The sequence below is a fragment of the Tachysurus fulvidraco genome, chromosome 5 (assembly GCF_022655615.1).
Source record: "Tachysurus fulvidraco isolate hzauxx_2018 chromosome 5, HZAU_PFXX_2.0, whole genome shotgun sequence".
In the NCBI taxonomy this organism is placed as follows: Eukaryota; Metazoa; Chordata; class Actinopteri; order Siluriformes; family Bagridae; genus Tachysurus; species Tachysurus fulvidraco.
Window position 1 is genome coordinate 23,131,475 of NC_062522.1, and position 25,489 is coordinate 23,156,963.

At 38.4% G+C, this 25,489-nt stretch overlaps 1 protein-coding gene across 1 annotated transcript in view; it reads right to left on the reverse strand.

Annotated features, from left to right (window-relative positions):
* Positions 1-25,489, reverse strand: part of shq1 (SHQ1, H/ACA ribonucleoprotein assembly factor) — a 54,672-nt gene that overhangs the window by 11,479 nt on the left and 17,704 nt on the right. The window contains exons 8-11 of the mRNA XM_027146539.2: positions 19,547-19,698; positions 15,633-15,686; positions 7,411-7,534; positions 1,011-1,131 (exon numbers count right to left, since the gene is read on the reverse strand). Coding sequence (XP_027002340.2) covers positions 1,011-1,131; positions 7,411-7,534; positions 15,633-15,686; positions 19,547-19,698 — 451 coding nt within the window. The remainder of the gene's footprint in view (positions 1-1,010; positions 1,132-7,410; positions 7,535-15,632; positions 15,687-19,546; positions 19,699-25,489) is intronic.

The window sequence follows — 25,489 nt, forward strand, 5'->3', positions numbered from 1 at the left end:
ATATATCCCGCTGTAACAATATAATCAATCAATATTGTTCATGTCACCTGTCAGTGGTTTTAATGTTATGGCTGTTCATGGTTTATATACTTCTAGAAGATTTTACACTATAAAATATAGGCAGCTTTATCCAACACTACTCTGAACAACATGATTGATTTTTACTCACTTATTATTAATTGGCCATAAAGGCTTTTGCCTCCAAAAATTTCTGTGCCAGACAAAAGAGGAACCTGGAAGAAATCCACTGGGTCCTCACGGATTTTATCCTCTGCATCTGGGCACCAGGCCTGTAACATCAGGCCCATTTTTCTCTGCTGGAGCCTTTACACACAAGAATACAACTTTGCCTGAATACTTGCCAACGGAGCTCGTAGCTCATTACTCAATTATGTGCTCACTGGCTTGGATTTTAAACATGCAAGTAATTGTAGTCAAAGGAGTTTTTCGGGTGGGGGGTGCATTATTATTTGTACCGAAACTGAATAGAATACTTTTGCATAACAACATAACAAACAAAAGCTTTAACATCATTCATCAGTAATGAGCTGCAGAACCCTTGAGGCCAGCATGAGGACACAAAGCCATGGCATCTAACAAGATTTTCAGTTCTGATTAAAGCCCTTATTCATACACTGACACAGTGTTGAGCTCACGCTCACTTTCCAGAACAGTCCAAAACCACAAATTTGCCTGTGTGCAGAAGGAAACAAATTCAGATTTAAACATTTTATCCTGCTTCCAGCTTGTAGCCTTAGTAGACGACCAGATGGTGCTTAAGACTATTCGCAGAGCTAAAGTATTCATTTATACAGTATGTTTAACATTCTTTTTTTTCAATAGCATATGGGACAATAATTGCCTTCTAGACTGACCTACACAAATTAGCTTTGGGCCACTTCACATTTGTTCCCTAATTACAAGCCTGCCCCCTTTTTCCACCGCAACATCAATTTGACTTCCCCAAACTTCCCATACAGCCACATCAAAAGCAAGCTATGTGAACTTACTTAACCCGCTGGATCCAAATGCAGTAGTCTGTGATGTACAGGTCATTGAGGATGTAGGCCGGCTCATTGGATCTGAAGATCTTGTGGATGGTTAGCAGGCATTTCAGGACAAAGGCCTTACCTGGAACGAGGGAAATCGTTCAAGCAGATTAGCCAAGCAACAGACAATAAAGGAAAGGTTGTTTACACGAATCAGTGGAAAACCTGAGGGAAAGAACTTAAATTTTAACTTAAAATTCTGCAGGGAAGCGTTATTAGTGGAAAGTAATTTGCCATAGGTTTTACACTGTTACATAGAATATATATATATATATATATATATATATATATATATATATATATATATATATATATATATATATATATATATATATATATAAAAGGGGTAAAAAGGCAACTGAGGACTTGAGAGTGGTGTCTTGAGAAAATGGGCCATGACGAGGAGATGATACCTGACATAACACAATTTTTCCGAAGAAGGTGTAAAAAAAATTTTTTTTCCCTCTTAGCAGTAGATAATAGGAAAATTGAAGACAAACGAAAAGTGTGAGAGGTGCACAAGAGGATACGCCGGGCCTCTCACAGAATAGCCTGGCAGCCGGCGGAGACATTCCAGCCTCCTGCGAAAACAAACAGTGCTCTTGCGCTGAGGAAAGCTTTGCAGAAACATTTGGTTCCCGTTTAAGCAAGGGCACTTACCGTGGCAGGAAAGAAAATGACTGACTGCTGCAGATCCCAGCAGAAAAAAACCCTCCAGGGATCTAAATCTCTCTGTACTACTCTTTCTCCTTACTTCTCTCTCTCTCTCTCTCTCAACAACTCCATTACCTCATCCATGTGGAACCTTTTGCTCGTTTTCCTCTCTGCTCAGGGTTTTGTTTTGCTTTGTTATTGTTTCATTAGCAGGACTGAAGTCACAAAGTGGGTGGCTTTCTCCAGAACTTTAGGTTTGCTAGAACTTTGAAGACAAGACTAGAGTAATGTAAACCACAGGGATGAAGATGAGAAAACAAGGGAATGTAAATGAAAGAGTTGTGGCAAGATTTAATTAGTGACATCAGCATGTATCATGCAGGGAAATAATGCAGAACTGTAAGTGTGCTAGCATGTCAATATCTATTCAGTCGGTTTGAGGTAGGATTCAGAGCCTTGTGTCTGAATCGGAGTCTGTAGTCTGTGTCAAGGCTTGGGATTATGTTCTGAAAAGAAATAGTGTTTCTGTGCCGGTTCACCATTCAGATAACATGCGATTCCTTGGAAAAAATATCATTTTGACTAAAATCTGTATACATATAATACTTATAATACTGTCTAACCTTGCTTTAGCTGTCTGGCGGAAAGGTCATGAAGTGTAAAGAGACAAACGCAGCTGTAAATGCAGTCAGTCTGCAGAAAAATGTCTAAAACCTTCTTAGTGTTTTTCTTACACAGAGCATGCCACGCTCTGATGCTTAATCAATTCTGTTTGTAATCAAATGCAGAATGTAAAAATGTCTATGATGCTCCCGGACTGTCATTTCATCTCCATCAAATACCGAAAAGAGCTTACACACTCAGAACAGATGGTGACAAACAGAAGAGTTTAAATGACCTAATAATAAACCAAGATATTGAGCCAAAAGAAAAAAAAAACAAACTGACAATATTTCTCTAGTGATGTTAACTGTTAAACTGATTGTTCTAAACAATTAATAGCACTGGATGATTACTCATGGCTTGAAGCCTGGGAGTCACTGGTGAACGTATTTGCTTTTAAAATGGATAAACCAACATAAAGACCAGAGAGCCATTGGTGTTCTAAGAACCAGACATAGAAGAGGTTGGCCAAGGGTTAGGGTTAGGGTTAGACATTAGGGATAAACATTGTAAGAACTGTGAAGCAAAACCTCAAAACAACAGTCACTGGGATCACTAACAGCCTCCACAGGGTAATGGTGAAGGTCTCACAATCCAACGTCTGAGGAAGACTTTGAGAACAGAAATACACAGATCAAATCATAAGGTTGGAATTCTCTCACACACACACACACACACACACACACACACACACACACACACACACACACACACACACACACACACACACACACACACACACACACACACACACACACAAAATTGACATAATTCCCAAAAGTTCTGGAATGTAGATGAACTTCTACCAAGGTGATAGATAAAGGCAAAGTGTGGAGGAAGAAAGGATCTGCTCATGATTCAAAACATCTGTAAAACATGGTGATGGCTTCCATGACTGCTTCTGAAATAGACTCAGTAATCTTTAGTGATGACGTAACCCATGATAGTAGCAGCAGAATGAATTTAAAAGTTTACAGAGAGGTGCCTTATTTCTAATGGAATGGAACTTCATTATGCTGCAAGACAATGATCCAAAACACACTACCGACACAACAGAGGACTTTATTGGGTGAAGAGGTGGAAGGTTTTTGACTGGTTGTGTCAATCACCAGACATTAAAGGTGGGGTGTACATTTTTTGAGAAATGCTTCAGAAAGCGGAGTCGGGCCGACAAACAAAACAAACGTGTAGCCAATGAGCAGAAAGGGGCGTGTCTTGTCAATATGTGGCGGAGAGAGTGTGCAGTGCGCATGTGTGACAAAAGCATTACAAAAGAAAAATGCATCAGTTTGCAACCAAATATTAAGTATTGTGTAGTGTAAGGCTAAAAATTGGATGGACTGCCAAAGTTGTTTCAAGTTGTTTCAGACATCTAGATCTAAATATCAGGATACAAAATCCTTTTGTCCTCAAACTCGATGGTCTTCAATGTTCAGCAAAAACAAAAGAACTGGCCTCGTCATTTCAATACTTTCAAGAGAAACCGTATATGATGCCTATTTTGTAAATTTATCAGTATTATTTTTAATATAAATATAGAGGTAGGCTTGGTAGTCTTACTGTGGATGAAATCCTTAAATAAGATTTTCTCCCTTTTCTCTTTTAATTCTGTATATAGCTTTATTTTGTGTCAGATGTGCAAGACTAAAATACCAGTTCAGAAGCATATAAAGCATAAACTGTGAAGTGTTACCTCGGGCCATCATGCATACTCTATAAACTCAATTTGTATGCATTTAAAACTTAGTAAGAGTGTGTACAGCATGTGGTATGCTCTGGCATTATGTCATCTGTTGATTTCCTTCTTCCATGCTAGTTAAACCAGGCTTGCCTAAAGACTGTTTGTCTTCTGCATGATTCTGCATTGCTGACTTCCGTGAAAATCTTTAGCAAACACCAAACATCAAATCGCGAGCCTCTAGAAGCTAAATGTTTTCCTGAAACACCAAACACACTGCTCGAGGGCTGTTTAAATATTTACCCCAGATTTCATTTCCTGCACAGTCCTCCTCCTTCTCCTCCTCCCGACGACACCATTAACGCATTTGTTCCGGCGATATGTACAACTGCTCGCTTTCCAGCCGCTCAAGTGCGTCAGATCAGATCGGCACACGCTACGAGTGCATGTGCCTAATCGGATTTTTCCCGGGAATTTAATTAGCGGGGCGTTACGATGTAATGAAGCGGCTCATGAGTGTTTTAACGTGGAAGTGATGATGGAGGTCGCTGGTGTGGTTTGTTAACACGGATGCTGCTGTCATCATGGTGAATAGCTAAACTCATCAGAATGAAGGGAATAATGACTCATTTTCAATAAGGCTCACGGCTCAGGGAGACGGTCTCATCTGAGCTCGTAAGCTAGGTGCTAGGTTTACCTGCAAGCAAATAATGCGTTTGGAATCAGAACCAAATTACATTTCGATCTAACTGAAAAAAACTGGAAAAATAGGAAAAATAAAATACATTTTTTTCCTCAATCAGCTATTTTCTCAATCAGATATCATCATATCAGTCATGCGGTTTCTTCATTTATATATATATAAGTAACATTTGGGGTGGGGGGGGGTGGTCTAAAACATATATGTAAATTAATATGGGAATCAGATTGCTTGATCACTGTGAGCATTAAAAAGATTCTCTCGACTCCCGGTTTCATGTGTTACAATGCTTTTAAGCAGATTTGTAATACATTGGTCCGGGGGCATCGGTAGACCCTGTGACTGAGGAGCGAGCCCCCAGTTAAAGATTCCTGATAAATTATTCTCCGATTGTAACACCAGCAGAATCAACAATGTCTCTTCCCGTTGCTCTGCTGCTCCTTCTAACACCCTATTTTCCCGGTGGTGTCAGAGGATAATTTGTGTTTGCTCAGTGTTTAAAATGGTGGACTACCAACCAGAAGGTTGTGAGTTCAAATCCCATCACTGCCAAGCTGTTACTGCTGGGTCCTTGAGCAAGAACGTTATATCTCACGAGCTCGGTTGTATAAATGAGATAAAAACAAAAGTCGTTCAGGATAAAGGCGTCTGCCAAATACAATGCTGTAGCAGAGGACTGAGCAAAGCTAACTAAGAGGCTATAAATCGTATATGTTTATAAAACACAGTGTTAATGAATAGTATGTGAATTTGTATTTATTTGAATGGGGACATCTTATTTTCCAGAATTAACATACATCGATTTGATCTATAACACGATTGGTTAGTCAGTTGGTTTGCTCATGAAAATGCTAGTTGTGGATTTAACAAACCAACAAACACTACTCCCAATCTCAACAGAATTAAATGCTTTGGTTTTATTTTTATTAATCGTTTCTTCATAGTGTCCATGACCTCAGACTGCCCTACAAATTTAAGTACCGTTGTAAAATTCTTGGGGAACCAGTGGTGCATCGAGCGACATGCAACAAGTACCATGAGGCAACGAGAGTGAGAGAAACCCAGAATAACAAAACAGTTTATCAGAAATGAATGTGTGTGTCATGGTTCTTAGGGTGTTGTAGCAAAAATAAATAAAGATAACTTCCCAGCAGCAATGAACAATATGACTTTACTCAGCTTACCCAGCAACATTTTCCCTGCACAATTATTCGGGCTATATTTATATTTACCTCTAGGGCTCTTTATTTATGCTGCCGTGCCAAACAGTCTCTCCTTTATTGTTTACCAAAAGTATCCTCTTGCTCCAGTTTTCTACACGGAAACAAGTGGAGATTCTTCTTGCATTGTAGGTATTTCAGAAACAATCCATTCTTAATCGGTGACGCAATGACGTCAATGAAATAATTGGATGAAATCCAATGAATCCTGAATGGTAGATGTGGTTGAAATCTAGTGTTCAGTCACTAGAATGTTTTGTTATTCTGAGCACAGCATACTGACTAATCGCAGCTAATCACCAACCGATTAGCTACAAGAACGTATGTTGCATTTCATTCCTATAGAAAAGCAAATCAATAAAAAGAACTAGTCATTTTCCACACAAACGTACGACACGGTATGCAGAACATGACGCTGTATTCAGAGTTAACGACATAAGAATCAAAGCGCGTACCTGTGTTGGAGTAAAATCGACCGTCGCGTCTCCTGTGATACTCGAATGGAATTGCACTCCGAAAGACAGTGTGTGGTGGGTAGTTCAGGACGAATTAACAGGCGCTAATGAGCTCGCTCGAAATCCAGTGAAGCGAGGTGTTCACTTTCTAATGAGCCACGGCCGCTCTAATCCAGCAGCTAAAAAGCCCTTTAATTGCCATCATTTACAAGCATTTAACCAACATGCTCTGGATAAGCTCACCGCACACATTCTAAATGTATTTACACAGAGAGAGTTCGCCCCTCTCCATTCCCTCCTATCCTCCTCTCCTTCTTTCTCTCTCTCAGCTAGACACTTTGATTTAAAGATTACTCTTCCCACTGAGATATCAAAGTCAAAAGCTTGTACGCTGCAAAGCCAGGGCTCCCTGTGAAGTCTCTCTCTCTATCTCTACCTCTCTCTCACTCTCCCTCTCTCTTGCTGACAGAAGCGGTTAGATTTCCACGTGTGAGCTGAAGCAAATCTGTTGACTTTACTAAGAGCAAAGACTCCTTTAGCCATCACACTCCGCAGGACAGGGATGGATTTCTGTGTGCTCAGTTCTGACTGTTTCTCACTTCACCTGCCATGTTTTCTTTGTGTCTATTAGTTCAGTGTACAAAAGCACTCATTCACCAAGATACTGTTTTTTCAATCCTGTTTTTAAGGGATGGGGAAAAAAAGAAGAAAGAAGGATGGTGGTACTCTTCCTCTTGTCAGGGAGCGAACAATGGGAGACCGGACAAATTCTTCTTCAATAGGAAAAGCTAAGCAGTTCAGGTCTTATTAGGGCCACACAAGGGTTTGAATGGAGGAAGAAAGGCAGACTCCGGCATGTGAAAGCCAGGTCACGTTAAGGTCTTGACCCTCGACTTGACCTCTGGCGCTGTTTGAAAACCACTCAAGGGCTTTATTGTGATGGAGTCCTGCTGCTGGGAGAGACAGACAGAAGGAGAATGTGAACACTCACCACTCTGGAAAATGTGAGCGGCGTCCTGGATCGCCCTGGTGATCAGAGAAAAGTGGCGGTACAGCGGGTAACACAGCACTCTGCGGCCAAATGATACAAGAACCTCGGGTAGAGAGTGATACGTCTGAAAAAGACACACACACACACACACACACACACACACACACACAATTATGACACAATTATTAATTACTATTATTACTATACCCACACCTTTATCTAACCCTAACTTTAAAACATTTTGGCTGTTTTAGGTTTGTTGTGTTTTTCTTTTTAGGTTTGTTGCGTTCCCCCCCCCCCCCCCAAACACCCCCCCCCCACACACACACACATGTCACCATAGGATTTTTTAAAAATTAAAAAATAATAAAATAATATAATAAATAAATGCAGGCCCCCCAACACACAAAAAAGCCCACAAACACTAGATTATGAATCCATCCGTCTCATCACTAACCTGAGTTGGTCAATAAAAGCTGGTCATGTTTTATCAACGAGCCACTTGCTTCCTCTATTCCTCTCCCTCTTGCACTGAACACTTTCCTCATAACTGCAGCAATTAGTGCTCTAATTACTCCTAACGACCCAACGTTTTATTGAAGGAGTAAACACGAGAGGCACTTTTAAACACCTTCTGACAGCTTAAACTCCGCAGCGCTTAAAATCTGGCATCATCTATGATGCCAGACGTGTTAAAATTTACATGGGGAAAAAAAAAAAGTTTGTCTTCCTTCCACCCAACCCCACCCCCAACTAGCGCTGCCACCACCACCACTGCTAGCAAGCCAGCCCCTCCTGCCTCCGGTTCTCTTCTTTCAGCAGCTTGTTAAGAATCCGCCCCGAGTCATTGTAGCGTGTCATCATAGCTCATGCACTCCCCCGGGCTATTAAACAGCGGTGTAAATAAACCAGCAGCGGGAGGCAGAGCCGAGTGAGACAGTTAGGAGGCAGCATTAGTCAGGCGGAGTGTGTGTGTGTGTGTGTTTGTGAGTGTGTGTGAGTGTGAGAGAGAGCGAGAGAGACAGACAGGAGGGTAGTGCAAAAAATGCAGAGAGAACGAGATGGAGATACGGAGGGAAGGTCCTTGACAGTCAGAGGAAGAAAGAGAAATTGAAGGTGCAATAAAGTAAGAGATAGATGGATAGTGTGAGAGATAAGGCTGGCATTACAGCAAAATGAAAAAAGGGATACCAAGGGAAAGAGAGAAAAGAAGGCAAATATTGTGTGCGTGTGTGTGTGTGCGCGTATCTGTGTGTGTGTGTGTCTGTGTTGGGTGCAGCTGGAGGATGTCATTAGCTAGTCTCAGTTATCAAAGTGTTGGCTCAGTACTGAGTGGAGGCTTAGGTTACGCTCCCTCATTGTCACACTCGCCGTGCAAATGTGTAGGATTAAGAGCTGCTGTTGCCCTGTCTCAGGCGAGGTTAACAGTAAAAGGGACCAAGTCAGGAATAGGATGTTTAAAAAGCACATACAGGTGTAATAGTAAAGTGTCCACATACCTTTGGCCATATAGTGTACATTTCAGACTAGAAATCTTGTCTTTGTCTTATCTTTGTACTAATTCTATTTATGACCAATGTCTTTCCAGAAAAGTTTAAGAAATTCTGCAATGTCTTCAGATTTAAGCACAATGTAAAACTTGTGGTTTTCTAGATCAAAAACAAAGAATACCATGAGTCTAAAACTCAGCTGGGAGATAATATTGCACACAAACATCTTTGCCCCCCTATTTACCATTATAATTGTTACTCTGGCTTTAAATTTGTTAAAAGAGCGCATTATACTGTATCTTACATCTATGTTACCTTGACTTGGAGTTTGAATGCCAAGACTTCAGACTTACACCTGTGGAAACCAGTCTTTTGTAGAAGAAAATGAAAGAATGTGTAACAAAAAAAACAAAAACCATTTATGTTTGGGGCCACACAAAGCCATCCTCATCTTTTTCTTATATGCGTTTCCTCTCATGGTGTGTAATCATGATGGGAATAGCCTCAGTAACTCCATCTGTCTATCTGTCAGGTACAAATTCACACCTGCTACAATTTCTAACACATACGCACACCACTGCAAAGCAGCGAATTCTCACCTTTTAGTATCAAGAGGTCTTAAACAAACACCCCACACAGCCAAAAATAGAGTTTTTACCCAATAACACCTGGAATCACTCCAGGAATAGAATCACTGCATGCGTGTGTGCGTGTGAATACAGTATGCGTATAATAAATATATAATTCAGCATCTGGTCAGACGTGTCTTGGTCGATAGCTCCTTAAGCCTCTGTCTTCAGCTTAGCCCTCAGTTCACAACACTTACTTAAACATAAAATACTCACATTCCCGAGTCACCTAAAAGATCCTGAACACAAAAGCAATTACTCGCCTTTGTGCACTAAGCTTCTCATTCGTTAGCCTGTTCATTTTGTTGTTAGCGCCTTTCCTTTCCTTCCTTTATTCTGTGAAAGCTACTCACTGCTGATCATTTCCAACAGCATCTCTGCTAACTCTGAAATATTGCGACAAAGAAGAAAACCAACAGAGAAAGCAGAGAACTCACACATGATGTGAGGAGTGAGTAATGAAGATACAAACCCATGCAGTGTTTTAAAAGTGTTCGCGACCTATTAGATTACTTGCTGATGCTAATGACATGTCTATTGATATCTCTGGAAAAAAATCATTATTTTTATTGGGACAGTATCACCTACAATTCTGACCTTATTCACAATGTCTACATTGTGTTAATTAACCACAAAGATATTATTTCCATGAGCCTTTAACCCCTTTTTTGGGTCATTAATTGTTGAGCCTGCTGTATTACTGTACTTGCAATTTTTCAAAATTACCACAGATTTTCTGCAGATTTGGACCAAGACACCTCATGTGACACACTTAGCAGATTCATTTGCGTCAAACACAAGTACATGTACTCTCAGAGTTACGGCAGTTCGATTTTCGATCTTACGTTGGACGATAGCGATACGGCAAAACTGTAAAAATATTTTCAACTTGGTGTGGCAGGCAAACGTAGCAGCATATGTGGTACGATAGGTTGGGCTCCTGCCTTGTTGCCTCGTGAGATGCCTTACCTCGGTCTCGCTAGCTCCACAGAGTGCAGTTGTCTCATTGCCAACCTCATCTTCCTATGAATAAGTTGATGTAGCCATCAACAACGTAGTGTTGTAAAAGTATGCACACATCAGACAGAATCTTGAGTATGATACGGAGCAATTTTCTCTCAGGCTTACAACCATGGTTAAAGTTTTTATAGCAAACAGGATTATTTACTGAAAATCTAACTTTACTAGATTGCACTAGCCGATTGTACTGTAATTTGTTAATTCGTTTGGTCACCATTCTTTAAGACTTCTGGGTAAGGAAGATAAGGGTACGACTAGCTGTACAGCTATCATAGAAAGTAATGCGTCTTCACTGGTAGTAGTTTAAAAGTAGAATCCTGTGCTTACAATTTCACCAGTTCAAGAATTTTCCACAAAAATGTAAAAAAAAAATAAAAATTGAGATTAAGGAGGAGCATCTTCCCACAGGCCACTTGGGTTATCACCTAGACCGGTCTTTTCTTGCCTAGAACACCCAGTACCTCAACTGGACATTTTGCATATCCTACTTTGCATTTTATGCACTAAAGCTCCACACACATTGCACACATGCAGCTTCACATTCATAAAAGTGCATAATATTTTCATATCACCATATTCACATCATATTTTTTACATTTTGTTTATTTATTTTCTCCAATTCAATTTTTGTGTTTTTGTATGCTTGTGCATGTGACCAGAAAAAAAATTGAATTCAAAAGTTGCATCATGAAATTAGAAAAAAATCTGCAACAAAATTAAGGATTTTTTGGCTGAGACACTCGCAAAAAAAACAAACAAAAAAAAAACAACAACAAAATAATAATACTAGTAAAACACTGCTTCTATTAATCATGTCTTTTCTTTAGATGGTCACAAAAAATGGCTTTTGGCATAAACAACTCTCCAGAAAGCCACAAATCTGGCTGTGTTGTCATCCCACTGCTATACAGCCTGTTCACCCACCACTGTGTTACCAAGCGTGACTCAAACCCTCTTACCAGCTCCGCTGTCGTCACTGTGCTTGTGGGCTTGATGACAATGAAACAGCCAACTCACAGGAGCTACACCTCCTCTTCTTTTATTAAAACAAACAGCAGGCTTGCAAGTTTATCTTCTATTAGATGTCTTGCACAAACTGCACATTTGAGATCTCCCCAAAGTGGCTCAATGACAATGAGGTCAGGAGACTGATGTCCACTCCAGAACCTTCACCTTTTTCTGCTGTAACCATTGGAGAGCCAACCTTGCCTTGTGCGTCGTGATCATTTTCATGTTCGAACATTCACATGCGTACCTTTGTGCTGTAAACTACATTTGTCTGTCAGTATTTTCCGATAACATGCTGCAATCATCTTGCCATCAATTTTACTAACATTCCTGTTCCACTGGAGCTCACACAGCCCCCAAATATAAGAGATCCACCACCATGCTTTACTTTTCACCGCACACCTTGTTGACTCCTCTCCAAACACGTTTATGGTTGTGAATTTAAATTTAAATTTTGCTCTAATCACTCCAAATGACCGCTCCAGAGCTGTGAAACTTGCCGTGGTGCTGTCTGGCGTACTGAAGGCGAGCCTTTTTGTAGCATAGGCGCAGTAATGGCTTTCTCCTGGGACCTCAACGATGCAGGACATTTATGCTCAAGTACTTCCTTATTGTGCTCCTTGAAACAACAGCACTTTTTCCCAGAGCAGCCTGTATTTCTTTCAATGCTGTTTGTGGGTTTTTATTTGCGTCCGGAACAATTCTTCTGGCAGTAGTCAGTGAAATATTTTTGGTCTATCTGACCGTGGCTTAGTATCAACAGAACCTCTTATTTTCCAAATCTTTATCGGAGTGTGAACAGCACTGACTGGCATTTTCATGTGCTTTTTATATCCTCTTCCTGCTTTATAAAGTTTAAATACCTTATTATGCAGGTCCATTGGCAGTTCTTTTGTCTTCCTCCATGCTGCAGTATCCATCCAAGTCAGTGCATCACCTCATGAGCTGAGAAACTCACTGACTATTAATGCACAGACACTAATTACGAGTCATTTAAAACTCTGTGCGTCAACCTGTGTGTTTATAATGTGGCCAAACATTCATGGATATATAAACTTTTGAAAAGGGTTGTTTAGGTGATTTCAGTTATGATTAGGGTTTAAAAAGGAGTCAAAAAACTGTAATAATTTATGACATCACGTAACCACTATCCTTAAATAAGTAAAAAATATTTTGCATGATTTCTAAACATTTCCTAATAAATGGTAATGTTTAACAATTTATTTCAGGGTATGCAAACTTTTGAGCACAATTCAAAATTATATTATACATTACATAATATATTATAAAAAATTATTTCAGGGTCAGGAGCAGGGTTTATACAGATGCTTCCTAATGAAATTCCAGGATTTGTAAAGACTATGACAAGGTTATTCAAACATTATTTATTTCTTCTTTTTAAAATAATGATCAATAATAATTACATCAGGCATGAGACAGATTTCTTGTTTTTTCTAGAAGTCAAATGAAATAAAATAGCATTTCCTAATTTACTTTATCCTTACCATAGCATCGGTATACAAACTCCAGGTGAGTTACAGAAGCAGGTTAATATTGATAGAATTTCACATTTTTTCTTCGTACTTTTTTGAAGAATAAATGAAAAATCGGAACTACATTTATTAAAACGGCTATTAACTACATTTATTAAAACGAGCTCAAAGATTTTCTAAATCTTTCCAAATGATTCGTGTTAAAGACACAATCTGAACATGAAAACGTTACTCAGATGGAACAGAATGTGCTCTAACAGACACAAATAGAAGAAGATCCCCTATTTATCTTCTTTTACTTTTTGGAAAATGAGGTAAGAGTTGCAGTTTTCTTAAATTATAGAGAACTATCTTGCTTATATTTTGGAAAATAGAACAAATTAATCATAAGCAAGCCAAAAAAAAAGTTAGAAGTTGAATTTAAAATATTTAGACCAAGTCTCAGACCATGCTGAAGGCATTTCTACCTCTGATTTATGTGTTCAGTGTTTCCTAGTAGTTCATATCTGATTCAAACAAACAAACGACCCTTAAGGCTAAGGTCACGTCTACTTACACATGCAAATATTTGGAGCAGTAAACGGATACTGATACATACATATAGTGTCCTCATTGTTGAATTTGAAAGATTGTTTATGAGGATTCTTGTAGACACATTTACACCATTTTCAGATTGGTTTATAGGTCTTAAAGCCAAACTTTAACATAGCGGTTTTCTAACAGCTTGCGTGGGTCTGACATTGTGCAACATGGTTCTCCAGCTGCTTGAAAGAAAAAATGAGAATAAGACAGAGCTCACGGGTTCAGACTTTGGGCTACTGATTGGGTGATTTCCAATCTTAAATAGTAAATTGTGCAGCATAAAAACATCAACCAAATGTAACCGTATATGAATAACCTGTTCATATAGGTTCCCGCTGGCATCTTTTAACGCCAAATAAGGAATACTGACTCAGCAGAGTCTCTAATGCATTTTAAATCAGTACTGCCACTGTTTTCAGGAAACTGACTTACATGGCATGTGTAGTTAAACATCATTGTAGACACCTGTCCATAACACAGATCTCTGGTTCTTCCTCAAATCTGTTTCCACAAAGTTGTAAGCATGGAATTTCCCTTCATTTGAACCAAGACGCCTAAACTCCTTAAAGCATGAAAATGCTTTGCCAAGGAAGAACAATGCCCTGACCCCAATAAACACCTTCTGCCTACAGCCATTCTCACCAGACATTCTCCGTGGCTGATTGAGCACAAATTCCCAAAGCCACTCTCCAGAATCTCCTCCCAGGAGAATGAAGGGTGTTATAACAGCAATAGAGATACTAGATCTTCATTGGTATGATTAAAAAGCACGTACTGCATGAGTGTGCGGGCCACGTGTCCACAAACGTTTAGCCATAAACTATATTCCAATAAAAAAAATGCATTGTGATTTGAAAGACATAATTTATCATTAGAATGTATTAAATAATTCTTGGTTGTAAACCTTTGTTATACGTTCATATTTTAATGATGAGAGCATTCGTAGCGTACTATCAGACCAAGCAAATTTAAGCAAACGACTTTGTCCTGTTGTAATCTAGCAAGATGTACTGAGGTAATCAAAATGTTCAAAAAGTATTTGATCTACAGTTTCTACACAGCACATACGCTCTCTAAAATCTCCTACCTCTTTCCTCTTACCATATTTAAATCTCTGGTACTTAGATCTCTCAATAATTTGTAACACGGATTGGAAATACACTCACCGAGCACTTCACATGTATACCTGCTCATTCATGAAATTTGGGTAATGTTTGGGAAATCTGAGAGCTTTGGCTAAAGTTCAGATCAAACATTACTACTAAGGGAAATGTGATCTCAGTCATTTTTACATGGCAGGGGTGTTGGTGCTAGATGGGTTGATTTGAGTATTTTGGAAACTGTAGATCTCTTTGGATTAATACACACAACTGTCTCAGCACATCCAGTCAGCTACAGTTCTAGTGGGCAGAAATGCCTTTTTCTGATTCAGATACAATATCAATCCCATAGGGCAATTAGTCTTTCCATCCATAGATTAGAATGAATAACAATCAAAATGAATACATAAACACGTGCACAGATCAATGGGTTGCAGAAAAAACAGTTCTAAGGTATAAGGGTTATCTTGGTAGATTAATGTAAGCATTTATTAGCTTGATAGTAGAAGGAATAAAGTAATTAGCTGATCAGATTAGTTTTCTGGGCAGGCAAGTAGCAGCGCCGACCTGGTGGTATGACTGAAAAAAAGCTTTTGTTTTTTGACAGACGTCTGAGAAAAATGGCTAGGCTACGGTAACTCTTATAACCACTCTTTACAAACATTTACAAAAGTATCACAGATCACAGAAACTATGAGATTACACTGAGTTTTACTTCTGTCTGTTGTTTACTGCCTATCTTCAAACTTTTGCAGATGTTCGATATTGTACTTATTGCTGTTTTGTATTGAAACCTTTTAATATCCTGTACATCTGCAGCAAAGATTCTATAGTACTCTATGTCCTGGTGAGTGGAGATAATAAAATGTAAAATGAAACTGTAGGATACCGTATACATACCTCCAGCCAGCTCAGAGTCCCACTGATTTTTCTGATGGTCCATGCTGACTCCACCTGCAGCAAGGAACAGTATACAGTATTACACACACAGTCAAAACTGACCACATCAATCATATCTGATATGAGTTCCAGAATCTTTCCACAGCGTTGCTCTTTTAATCATGACAGCAAAATAGTTTCACACCAAACACCTTCACACGTTTTAACAAAGGAAACACTATAAGGAAATCTGAAAAGCTTTGGAGCTTTTGCAAGCGGAAACTAAAACACAGATGTGAAAGAAACATTTCTAGTACAGCAGGTCATGCGTTTGGGATGCGTTCCAACACTTGTGTTTACAGGAGCTGCACCCCGGATCTATGTAGAATTATAGCTTCAGCTTCCCTGCTTTTAAAACCTGTGATTTAAAACTCATATCCCTGAAGAAAAAGCTATTGTATATCATGCACTAACATATCTATCTAACTATCATATATATATATATATATATATATATATATATATATATATATATATATATATATATATATATATATATATATATATATATATATATATCATACACTAACATCTGTTTTTTGCTGGTATGTGTCATCTGTTTTTTTTTTTCCTGAAATGTTGCAATGACTATTTAAATTGATATAAAAACAAGAGGTCTGACAAATGACAGCTGAGGGCTGAATTATATCATCAGTCAGCTTTATAGGACTTTCCTTTGGACCCTTGGTGACTGACACACACACACACACACACACACACACACACACACACACACACACACACACACACACACACACACACGAACAATAATAACTGATGTAATGGAATAAGGGATGATCTTTTGAATAAATAACTTGTAGAGTGTAGAGATAAACACAACAGTGTACTGGGTATAGAAATACTCTATATTGAAAAGCTTCAGCATCAACAGTAGAGGAGGAAAATTAATGTCTATGACAACAGATTAAATGTTTGGGGCTGACCCACGGCAGGATGTATGCAGGGACTAACATAATCTGTGGCCTTGGATGATTAATCAAACCTAAAAATAAATTCTTTCAAATAAAATATCAAGATCAAGCAATATTCATTCAAGATACTATGTTTAATTTGTCTTTAACTGGTTAAGATTTTGGAGTGTTATGAACTCACACAAGTGCAATCTCATGTGCTCATTGTCATAATGTCAGATAATAGAAAATACAGTACGACAGTGAGGCATGACGATAAAAAACAAACACATTAATCAATGTCTAATCCTTCTTAGAGCTAAACATCTACCTTAGTTTTTAATTAGAAAGCGTTCATTAAGTCTAACTTTTAATAGCTTTTGTTGGACGGGCCACACACCTCTCTTATTTACAATCGGTGTAGTAGAATGTGTTGTGTACACTGTGGTCAGATGTGGCATAAGGTGATGCCATTGTGTCTCTCTTATTGTGGTAATGTTTTTCATATGCAGATATTAGGGTATTTCCATTCAGCACAGCATGAACGGCACACCAAACTGTTGAAATACGACAGTATATGGTTTGAAAGCGACATCAAACACAGTTGTTGTCAGTTTCACTTTAACCCTTTTTACCAGTACACATGTGATCCATTGAGCAAATATGAAATTAGTCAGGACTCAGAATGAGATATTTTTAGTTCTGTTGGGATAACCTTACACAGAAATATATATTTGTTTTATATTAAAATTACATCAATTTTAGAAGCTTCTGAACAAACAATTGGGAGATCTCAGAGAGCAAGAATGGGTTGGAGATCATGTACTTTGAAAATAAACTTTTGTGTGGAAAACAAACCGTATTTGTTTTTTTTTTGTTAATTTTCTATGAAATATTGCCCCAGTAGGCCAAGTAAAAACAGAAATACTTAAGAATAACCACAAATTCTTAAAGCCCTGTGTGTCATTTGAGCCGTTATCCATCACTGTGGAGTGTAACATGACAAAGAAATGCAATGCTAATGCAATGAACACCACCAAAAACACTGATTTTGTAAAAATGTAAAAAAAAAAATATCTTAAATATAGTCAAAACATCAAATCTAGTATCTCCTATTAAAGGATTACAAGTGCAACTATAATGGTTATAACACTTGAATAGTGTTTTACTATTTTTACGATTCTTAAGCTTACCATTTCTTGTTCCGTTGTCAGAATATTTACATTTAAAACACAAAAGAAGCAAAAAGATCTGCCAACAAATTAAGATGATTTAATGCTTAAAAACAGTAAAACATTGTAAAAAAGCATAATAATCTTATATTTGTTTTATAGATTTATTCTGATAAGAAATAGTAGATATAATTGACTAGCTAGTGCAGTATATAGTAAAACGTGTAAATCTGCTAATCCCATTCTATAGGGAGGTTTTCTGCAAGGTTGTCACAAGGTTGCACCAAAAACATGTGCAAAAAACTAAAATATATATGACAACTCTTAATTTAGACTCGTTCCTGCTTTACGTGCCAACACAACTCTGGTAGCTTATTCTGCTTGACAGGCTAATCTTTCTTTTCATTTTGATTCTGAAGCAACCGGAGACCATTCTTTTTCAGTAAGGATTTTTAGACTGTGCTTAACCCCAGATTATTGTCATTCTAAACCCTGCAGTTAACCCCGGGTAGAAGGATGTTTTACACTTGTAATTTAGAAGCGGTGTAAGCACTGCTTTTTTACCCGGGGTTATGAAAGTCTGCTCTTAAGCATGGTTAGCTCTGAATTTGTGAGTTTAACCCCACATTGTTATGACAGTTTGAACCAATGTGGTCAGAATGTCATGGTTAAATACCTAGAGAGAAACTGAACCCTATCAGAAACTGAACACTGAACAGTGTGTGTCTCATATCACATAAAAACCAGGACAATAAACAAAAATGGCTCGGTAGCGTTGGGCAACAAAACACTGGACATCACAGTCAAGAGCAAGCCGTAGTGAGGGGAAAATATTTGACACAGAAAATTAGCGGAAGCTAGATATCAACAAAAGGCCTTTCAACTACTAGCAAAGTTAACAATACCTGCTAGGGTACAGAAAGTTGGACCTGTCCTCTTTTGTTTACTGATTGGTGTAAAAGCGTGAGAAAAGCTGTTATTTAAAGCATTGTGTGCTGTATTTCAATCAACAATCAAGGTTGTTGACATTGGAAATATGCGACTAATAAGGTTAATCCATGGTTTTAGAATGTACAGTGTAAAACGTCAGCTTATGAACAGCCAGGATTAATTGTTACCCGTGGGTAAAGAATGAGCAGTGCAAAACAAAATACCCCAGGATTCCGTTCACTTGGCATTTGTCAGTTGGCGTGTCAGTGTTGTCCAACGCAACAAAGCTATGAAAAATTTTACTGTATGCAAATGTGTAGGCACTTATGGCAGCGCCTGAAATGAAAGTGAAGACAATAGAGCACACACTGCACCGTGGCAAAGAGAACACACTGCTTCTACTCCATCCCATATAATAAGACATTGATATACACTGCTGAATTTTGTACACAAATACCAAATCTCCCTTGAGAAGTTTTCATTTAAGCAGCAAGAAATCTGATTTGCGAAATGCTAGTTGCACCACCCGCTGAAACCCAGTGTTACTATGGCAACCGGTTTATTACTATGGAACACCTTTCCAATGACTTCATAGCACAGCAAGTGGCGATGAACCTGATTTACTGTAGCTTTACTCACAGTATTGTATTTTTGCCTTGTTATAGCTTTAAATGGTGATTTTAAATACATTGCATGCTGTATCGCTCTGTTATTAATCTGTGATTACAGTCCATTAGGGCTGCAAATGTTCAAACCCAGGAACTCGAGTCCACCCTTGCACTCCATGTGCATCGTTCCACCAAATCAGAGACTCTTTACAGCAGTGCGTCATACACCAAAGGTAAACAAAGGTCGCACTCACGTTGTGTTCTCCTTCTGTAGTGCGCACATCGTAGACGTAGGCCAGAATGATATCCACTAGACCAAGCCAGACATGGTATCTAGTTGCCTTATCCAGCACATAGGAACGATTTTTGAACTTTCTCAGTTGTTCTTTTTCTCCATCGGTGAAAGCTGTAGAGAGAGAGAGAGGGAAACAGAAAGATTCAGGCAGATTCAGATTAATATTAATGATGCTACAGTAAAAAGAATCTCAGCAATTTACAAGCTATTTTGGGACATTTAGCTAGATAAGTTGAGTCGGTCTACAATACTGCTTGCAAATGAACACGTGAATCATTGATCAAACTGATCTTGAATTAAACGCACATTTAAATGAATATGGGCCAAGATTTGAACCAAGATGTGTGATGTGACATCATCACGAAACAGGTTTAATCCATAAGTACAGCTTTCATAATTATATATGCATAATCACTGGTAGGAGTTTAAAAGAAGAATCCTGTGCTTGCGATTTCACCCATCCCATTCAATTTAAAAAAGAAAAAGGAAAAAAAAAAAACTGCAAATGTCTCTTAAAATGTATCCTGGGAGTGAAAAACATTTGTGTAATTATGCACAGTTACTGTAATAAGATTTTGAGAAGGTACTTTTTGTACTCAACAAATCACTGGACCGGAATACTATTACTCTGGATGAAAGTAATACTCAAGGATGAAAAATCCATTGTTATTGTACTTTAAATCATGTGATATTGGCATTCAATACATTTACTCTCATGCAAGTACATTTACAAGAGAAAAAACAAAACACACTTTTTTATTCTTTTCTTTATGTACTTGTAAATATAACATGCCATGATTTTTCCTCATTTGCTAAACCATGCTCTGTTTTTTCTCCTGTGTATTTTTTTTAAAAGACATCCAATCAAATTCACATCAATGTCAAATGAAACTGCACCCAACTGTGCTAATTGGTCTTTGAGCAAAGGGTAGTATGCACCACCTGAGACCGTTTCCTTTTTAATTACAACTGCTGCAAACAGTGGACAAGCCGGATGAGTCCAGCTTGAGTCATGCGGAGCGAGAAGTGCGTCCGTGTCTGAAGCTTAGTAAGATGTTTTAGTTTGCTGCTTTTACCAACAATTAATAATAATAATAATAATAATAATAATAATAATAATACAACAAAGCCTGCAATAGTAACATTTAAATGAATGTCATCAAATAAAATAGTAGCTAGTTCTGGGCTTTGCCAACAATCAATCAATTAAATAAACAAACAAACAAACAAAGAGGGTTATTCAATATAACCAAATTCTAGGTTTATTCTAGAATAATAAAATAAACAAAAATGTCTATACTCTTCATTGTTTATTAGCTAAATATAGATTGATATATATAAAATATATATTAGCAAATAGATACTTTCTGAATTTCAAACAAACAGACACACTCAAGCCTCCTACATCATGTTCTACACTGAACTGCAATTTTGGCGTATCACCCATGCTATCTTCTTCTCTACAGTGCATTTACCACTCAGCAAGCAGTCTGCCCTCCTTCCCAATCGATAAAGCTCATCAATATCAACATGCATGCTGATTGGATGAACTTCATCTTGCTTGTTATCTCTCCTGCTAGCGTATTCACTACTCCTTGTGACAAATGAACGCGAACGAAATTGCAGGGTGCGCCCACTCTGGCATGGTTTTACGTCTCCACTTAAAAGATGACTAAAATATAGATGAAATAGACTAATAGATGAAAATGTAGAGGTACACGGCGTGATAACCAAATCTGCTGACTGCTGTTTGACGTACCACACTCCACCTAGCTAAAGAGCTCTCATTTACATATAGTGTGGAGAAATCCAGATGCAATCGCAACACAATACAGATGAAATGCCGAAAAGTGAAATGAGAGAGAAAGAGATATCTAATGATCTTATGTTATCTCTCTCTCTCTCTCTCTCTTTGTAAAATCAAGTTCAAGTTTCAAATCTTCCTTGGCCATAACTGTTTCACCAATGTCTACAAATTAAATTAAATTAAAAAACAACCATAAATAATGTATAATCATAAATAAAGCAAAGGAATCCAGCAGCTCTTGGTAAACCAGAGAGAGAGAGAGAGAGAGAGAGAGAGAGAGAGAGAGAGAGAGAGATTGTGTGTCTGAAAGAGAGACTATACCTAGTCTTTGCATGGACACAGTGGCACCAAAAATATCTTTTATACACATTGATTAAAAAAATTAAAATATAACATTTTTTAGATGAGAAGTTAATTTCATTTTGTTTTATTTTATCAAAACTCAGTTGGTGTAATGAAGAAAACAACCTATGACAAAAAGTAGAAATCTGTACAGCAACTTATCTGTGTAAGAAAGAACCATTAAGCAAGTTTACACAAATTAAAAGCCATACAATATTGGAAATCGGGCATGACTGTTTAATGATTTATTTTTCTTATTCCAGATAGCCTGTGGCCTGCACCCCCTATGTTTTCGCCATCTGTCCCCCAATAAAATGAGAGTTTGGTCACTGCTGTGACAGGCAGAAATTTTATCCTCACAGCAGCTCTTTCTCAAAGCCACTTCAACACACATATTGTGCGAGGGAAGATGGATGACTGTTCCGGTGCAAGTGCAAAAACAAACAAACAAAACAAACCCCCACCACACACACACACACACACACACACGAGAAGTTGGACTCTGTGATGCAAGTTTATTGCTTGGAGATGGATCACTGCAAATGTTTAATGTGTGCAGCTGAAGTAAGTGCATGGAGAGGGGATTAATGAGTTTGACTGATGCCTTGATAATTCACCATAGGTTGAGGGATGGAGAGAGAGAGAGAGAGAGAGAGAGAGAGAGAGAGAGAGAGAGAGAGAGAGAGAGAGAGAGAAAGAGCACTTTAAGGGTATGGCTGAGAGTGATCTCTCTGGCAGCATAGGAGAGTGAACTGCACCAATACAGAGCACTTGATATATACAGTCAACAGATCTAGGATCTGGAGGCCATTACATACACACACTTCAAACAAGGCTGCTGGCTGCAGCTGGGTCTTGGGTTGGCCAAGAGCCGCTGGATTCCTGCAACATGATGACAGGAGCTCTCTCTCTCTCTCTCTCTCTCTCGCTCTATGAAACAAGATAACCCAGGATACTGTCCACAATCAATCATGCTGAACTATTTCAAGTGTGAAAAGCCTTTCAGATACTTATTCAACATGTCCACATGTCTGTCTCTGCTCTGCATTACATTAATGTCACTGGAGAGCAGATACTCGTTATGCCAAGGTAAAAGTTCAGTGAAGCTCATCTTCATGCAAATGAGTATGACTGACACATTGTGTTTAGCCAGTCAGATAAGAGCTCCACAAATAGGGGATGACTTTGCTTCTTCATAACCAAATCCACAAGAAACGCCCAGTGGAGTAGAGAAAAGCGGTGCGGTGACAAAATTTGCAAGTGGAAACATGCAACTGCTGTAAACATTGGAGTCGGTCAGTGCTTTCACAATACCCTCATCAGCTCAACAGAGTCTGTCAAGATGTCATATCTCAAGATATTGATATCGTCATATCTCCGCAGCAACCATCAGGCCAGTGAGTTTAGTACATAAACAAAGCTGCTGATTAGATCCAGGCTCTGTGTTGCTACATTACCAAGGCAGTAGTCCAGCCGTCACAGGGAAGTTAATGATTATGATGACGATGATGATGATGATGCACATGTATGGTAGTGATGGCTGAACAGGGCTCTGACTAAGTGATCAAACAGCATTAACCCCTCAATTTATAGCCGAATAAAAAATAACAAGCAACAGAGTAAAGAATTTAGCGACTAAAATTGGATAAAAAACAAACCGATATCAGGGATCATCCTGGCATATCAGGAAGCAATGCCACCTCAGGAGCTTAAGGGTCTGTTCAGGGCTTCCAAGCATAAAAAAAGCATGGGTTTATAATCTTTCATTTTATGACTTAACAACGATGATGCAGTCAGGGGAATCTCTGAAAAGCAAACAGCGTTGATGGAGTGTGGAGGCAGGAGAAGTATTCTGGCAGTGGCATTTACGATGTCTGAATCACAGCCAGCCTGCTTGGAACTGTCAATCCTGGCAATTAAAGAGCAATAAAAGGTGGCTTTACATGAGGACAAGCTTAATGCTTTGCGTGTGTGTGTGTTTGTGTGTGTGAGAAAAGTTCATCAGCTCTAGATCAGATCTGATAGATTTCTGTAGAAAATATGTCATCTAAGACACTTCTTCCACCTGGCAGATCTTTGATGTAAAAATTTTCACAGGTTGAAGAATACCATGAGGTTGGAATCTGCTGCACATTAAAATGTTCCTGTTTGTAGTGTTGGCAGCATGTCTTGCGGGGGACGGGAAAGGAACGCTAAAGATCCCTTCAGATGACAGTGCAGTGTGTATTAGAACATATGACAATGACAAGGGAAAAAAAAAAATCAAAAAAAAAATCAACGTTGACATTAAACATCGGTGCAGGTGACATTTGAGAGATAATGAGGTTGTAGAGCTCTATGAAGAAAGTTTAAGGGTTTTCCCCAGAGGAATGATTTATGCTTCGAGGTTTAGATTTTTAGGGAATATAGTTTAGGGCTTTGGGGTTGGAATTGTGGGGTTAGGGGTTTGAGGTTTTACGGTTTTGAGATTAGAATTCTGGGCATTTCATGATATGTATTCAGGGTTTTGAGTTAAGGGTCCAGGTTTTTGAGTTCAGGGTTTGGTATTTTGTGGTCCAAGTATAAGGTTTTGAGTTAAGGGTTTAGGTTTTTTACAGCTTCGGGTTCATGGTTCGGAGTTTAAAGCTTTAGACCCCCCCAAGACCGTGTGGCAATAAATCAAAGAAAATCCCAGTTAGTCTAATTTTTGGAAAATTATATTGAAAGAACCTTTAACACAAGAGAGACATGTGGTTGTTTGAACTGCAAAAGAAAACTATCAAGTAATAGATATGAACACATAAAATAGCGTTTAAAATACCATTAAGCCATAACAAAAAGTCTGGGGAATGAGTGACTGTTGGTTTTGAGGAATGTGTGAAGGAGAAAACGTCCTCAATTCTTCTAGGTACACAAGGATCTACTGTATCTTATCACAAAACCTGGTTGCCTCTGGAGGTTACACACTTGGACATAAATGAGGAGCAAGATATTGAGCCAAACATTCATCAACTGCCAATCTCAGTCCCTGAATTTTAACCTCACTGAAATCCTTCAGTCTGACTGCCTGCCTGTCTTTTTGTGTAATTTGGATTTTTCCCGCCCTCCGTTTTGGCAATGAATTCCAGAGAACAACAGGTGTATCTGATCATACTGTATTTACGGGATGAGATTTTTTTTAAATAATTCTTGCAGTGCTTACACTTTTTCCAGTGTGTTGTGGTTAAGAGCAGTAATGTGATCTCTATCATCACAGCTTTATAGCATCCTCATCAGAGTTCTGATATGGAGCAGAGTGAAAGAACATTAAAAGCCACATTTTTTTTAAGAGCCACTTAAAAGCATCATTGTACAGGAGGCTCTATACTGTGTGGCTATGTTACTTAATCTGAGACAAGCAAAGCTGCTAATAAAATGTCAAATCCTAAAACGCTTTGTGAATAAATATTTAATTAGCCCAAAGCAAATAGGTCTACACTGTGCAAATAGGTCTACATGGGCATTTCCGTAAACACATTTTCAATTCAAATTTTTAACAACGGACATTGTCACAAAGGAGCTTTTTAGGGGAATAAAAAAAAATTCTGAATAAAAATGAAGTTTCAAATTTTATTTAATATTTATATCTCAAATGAGCAAGCCAGAGGAAACAATGGCAAGGAAAAACTCCGAGTTGAAACGACGAAGAAACCTTGAGAGGAATCGGACTCAAAATCCTTCATCCGCATCTGGGTGACACCGGATAGCATGAATAAATAATATTATTTCTACAAC